The sequence below is a fragment of the Entamoeba histolytica genome, genomic scaffold (assembly GCF_000208925.1).
Source record: "Entamoeba histolytica HM-1:IMSS scf_1104750516809 genomic scaffold, whole genome shotgun sequence".
NCBI classification, from domain to species: domain Eukaryota; phylum Evosea; order Mastigamoebida; family Endamoebidae; genus Entamoeba; species Entamoeba histolytica.
Window position 1 is genome coordinate 36,971 of NW_001914983.1, and position 3,881 is coordinate 40,851.

The 3,881-nt window shown below is 21.9% G+C and overlaps 2 protein-coding genes across 2 annotated transcripts; both read right to left on the reverse strand.

The window, feature by feature from the left end:
- Positions 1-19: 19 nt before the first annotated feature.
- Positions 20-851, reverse strand: EHI_035240 (uncharacterized protein; the record flags this gene model as incomplete). Its single annotated transcript, XM_651074.2, has 2 exons — positions 20-48; positions 182-851. 2 exons carry the CDS (start codon positions 849-851, stop codon positions 20-22), a joined length of 699 nt encoding a protein of 232 aa, XP_656166.2.
- Positions 852-948: 97 nt separating this feature from the next.
- On the reverse strand, positions 949-1,646 carry EHI_035250 (casein kinase II regulatory subunit family protein; the record flags this gene model as incomplete). Its single annotated transcript, XM_651075.1, has 2 exons — positions 949-1,254; positions 1,305-1,646. The coding sequence occupies 2 exons, from the start codon at positions 1,644-1,646 to the stop codon at positions 949-951; spliced, it is 648 nt and encodes a 215-aa protein (XP_656167.1).
- Positions 1,647-3,881: the final 2,235 nt, after the last annotated feature.

Genomic DNA, 3,881 nt, shown 5'->3' on the forward strand with positions numbered 1-3,881 from the left:
AAATACGTACTTTGATTAGTTAATTGATTTGTAGTAATTGTTTTATATCTCATTATTGGTAAATATAATGAATTAAGAATATTAATTTGTTTTTTTGTAACTTGTAAAGGAATAAAATACTTTGAAGAATAAGAAGAATTATATAAAAAAATAATTTGTTTATTAACAATTTCATTAATACAAGACAATGAATATGTAACAAGTTTAACATGATTTTTATTAATATGTTTTAGTAATAATTGAACAATATTATTATTGGTATTTGATAAATAAAATATAATATTTGACATGTTATTTAAATTTTGTGTTAAACCTAATAAAGTTGAAATTTGAGAAGAAGAAGCTTCATTTGTTAATTTAATTTTCCATAAACAATCCCATTCTTCAAAATATGAATTAATTATTGGGTCTTTATGAAGTAATCCTAATAATAATGTATGTGGTAATGATATTGATGAAATAGAATTAATTACTTTAAATAAATGAAGTAAAAAAGTTATACTTTTAATATGAATAAAACGAATATCTAAAGATGAAACATCAATATATTCATTTTCAAGAATTTTTATTTGATTCCAATCTTCTTCACAATCAATAATTGCTTGAATTCTAATTTGTGTTTTAAGTTGATTAATAAATAACTCAATATCTTTAACATGACATTCAATTTCACTTAACCCATTAAATAATTTAATTCTTTTTGATATTTTTTCATTCTTTTGAAGAGTAATTTTCCAACTCATTATTCCAATACATTGTTGACACCTTTTAGACACTTTACAAAAATTAATACAATCATTAATATCAAATAAGTATTGAGCTATATACTTTAGAAACACTCCAGGAAGCATTAATAAAGTTCATTTTTAAGATCAAGGGTTTACTCATAATTAATCATCAATTAAAATTAAACAATAATGATAAAAAGAACCACAAAAGTATTGGTTATCATTTGATTCGTTTCATGAAAGATTTTCTTATAAAGAAGTCTTTTGGTGGTTCATTTATTTCACCATTATACAATTTAAATCCATAGATAATTGGAGAGTATTTCCCTTCTATTGGTTTGACTGAATTTACATATTTAGGGAATGTCATCATAAATAAGCTTGCAAAAGATGAACCAAAATGAGCCCCATCAATTGTTGCATATTCTTGAGGTGGTCTATAAACATGTTTACATAATGGACATACTAATTGAATAGTTGATTCATTTAATTTATCAGATGGAGAAAATGGTAATAGTGCAGCCTTCTAAGAAATTAAATTCTCATTTTGTTTATTTACATAACCAAACAACAAACATTACAATAATATCTAGGACAAATTCCAAACTCTTGTTTTTTATACTTCCTTTTCATTTTCTTTAATCCTTCTTCAGTAACAATAAACCTAGCATGAATAAGTCCATATAATATTGATGCTCCATTATAAAGAAATTCATCTTCTTGTTTAATACTTTTTTTCTTTTTACTAAGAAGATATTCTTTTACTTCTTTATATCCATGTACTTGATTTTCCAATCCATAGTAATTGAATGAGTCTTCAATAAAACTATTATCTACACGAACATAATATTTATTTTTCCCTTCTTTAAGAAATGCCTTAACAAATCCAGGAATGTCTTTATTTTCTTTAGTTGACATGATTATATCTCTTTGAGTTCTCTTTTTTTATCAGAAACCTCTTGAGGGTTGTATTTTTATTTTATTCTCAAAATTCATTTTTCTTTCATTTTCATTTTATCTTTAATACTCATAAATCTTTTCCTTTATTTAATCCTTTTTCTTCAATTTTTTTTTCATCGGCTTTCCCAATGTTTCTGTTTTGGATTAATATATTTTACAAGAAATATTCCTTTCTTGGTTGTTTGAAACAGAAAAGTAAAAAATATTTCATAATTACTTTTTTTTATGAATATTTTGGTTTAGATTTTTTCATTTCAATCAAATTTCCTTTTTTTTAAATATAATAATTTTACTATAAATTTTATTATAAAAAGAGTATTGAATTATCTTTCATTTTCTTAAAAATATTTATATTTGTAAATATAAAATAACAACAAATGAATATATTAATAATAATAAATTATATTGTAAATAAGAAAGTACTAATTAAATATGAATTAATAAATGAATAATCAAATGATGAGAATAATTATATTGAAATAAAGTATAAAAGAAATACAATGAATAAATAAAGAATAAAATAAATGAAATTAAAATAAAATAAAATTAATTAACAATACAAATGAAAATGATAAAAACAAAAGAAGAATAGAAAATAAAGAAATGTTCAATGTATTGAATCATGAAATAATCAATAAAATATACCATACATTTATATAGAAAATAAAACAAATAAGAATAATAAATGATAATGACAATTGTAAATGATAAAAAGATAAAACTAATATTTATTAATAAAATTGAAATGGATAAAATTCACCAAGAAAAAAATAAGGCAAATTAAAAGAGTAAAATAAAAGGAATTACAATAACAATGACAATAATTAAAATATTCAATAGAGAAACAATAAGAAATGATGAAAAAAAAACAAGATATTATAATTATAATTTTAAATAATGATAAAAAATATAATGAATAATGGTAAAAGATATAATGAAATAATTATAGAGGCAATGAGTGAGAGTATAGAAATATAGAAATACATAATGAACAAGAATCTGAAGAGAGTGAATGAAATATCCTCAAATAAATAAAAAGAAATAGAAAAATCAACCTCTACTGAAACTTAATTTATTAATTTTTAATTATTTAATTTCACAATTAAAATAAATTTTGCTATTCAGAAATTATACTCAAATTTAATATAAAACTATAAAATTTACTTTATGTCACCAGGAGATAATCCAGTACGAGACACCCCTGTGTCTCAAGGTAACAAAACTACTCAAGAATTATTCTTTGAAAATATAGAGCATATTGCTCCAGCACCATTACCACCATGTTGTACTAGTCCACCTGCCCAACCTCCACCTCCAGTACCATTACAATAACTAAATTAATTCTTTCACATTAATTGTAACAGTTAATATTTTCTTAATAAAACAAAACAGACTGTAGTTTATATTTATAACCAATAAAGAATTATTGATTAAATTAAAAGTATCCTAAAAAAGAACCTTTATATGTCAAATTTAAAAAGCTTTACATAACCTGAAAATGCATGTAAATAATGTAATTGACACTATACAATATTCTATATGTTAATGTATGAATTTAAGATAAAACTAATCTTCTATTTTTTTAAGAAGAGTTTTTTGAACTTTACCAACGTAACAATTGACTGTAATGATTTTTTAAGATAGTAACACACATCTATATATTTTGTAACTCTCTTATCTTTCAATGGTGTTGAATGGAAGAAGAATGGGTAATTGCAAAAATACAAAAATAACTATTATTTAAATTGAGACTTTCTCTTTTCATTTACTTACTCCTTAATATGAAACTCCTCCAAAAAAGAATAACAATTAAATTTACCTTACAACAGATCTTCATAATAAGTGCTAATAAAGATGTTTAATATGAAACTTTCTATAGACACTTCTGAAAATTCTTCTTTTCTTTAGTAAAGAGAATTTATTCCTTTTTATTGACGCTTTATTTAGTCTGAAAAACAACCACAACACCTTCTTTAATAAAGCTTATGATTATCAGATAAATTGGTTACAACCAAAGGTATTAATAACATTTTCATTTAATAATTGACTATGAAAAAAAAATGATATTTGATTGATTTTAGCTAGTCAAATTACTATGAAATAAGAAATACGTTTATAGTTCAATACGACTTGACAGTTATAATCAAAACATCATTTCAAACAATGTTACTTTTGAATTTTAACGTAATTTAA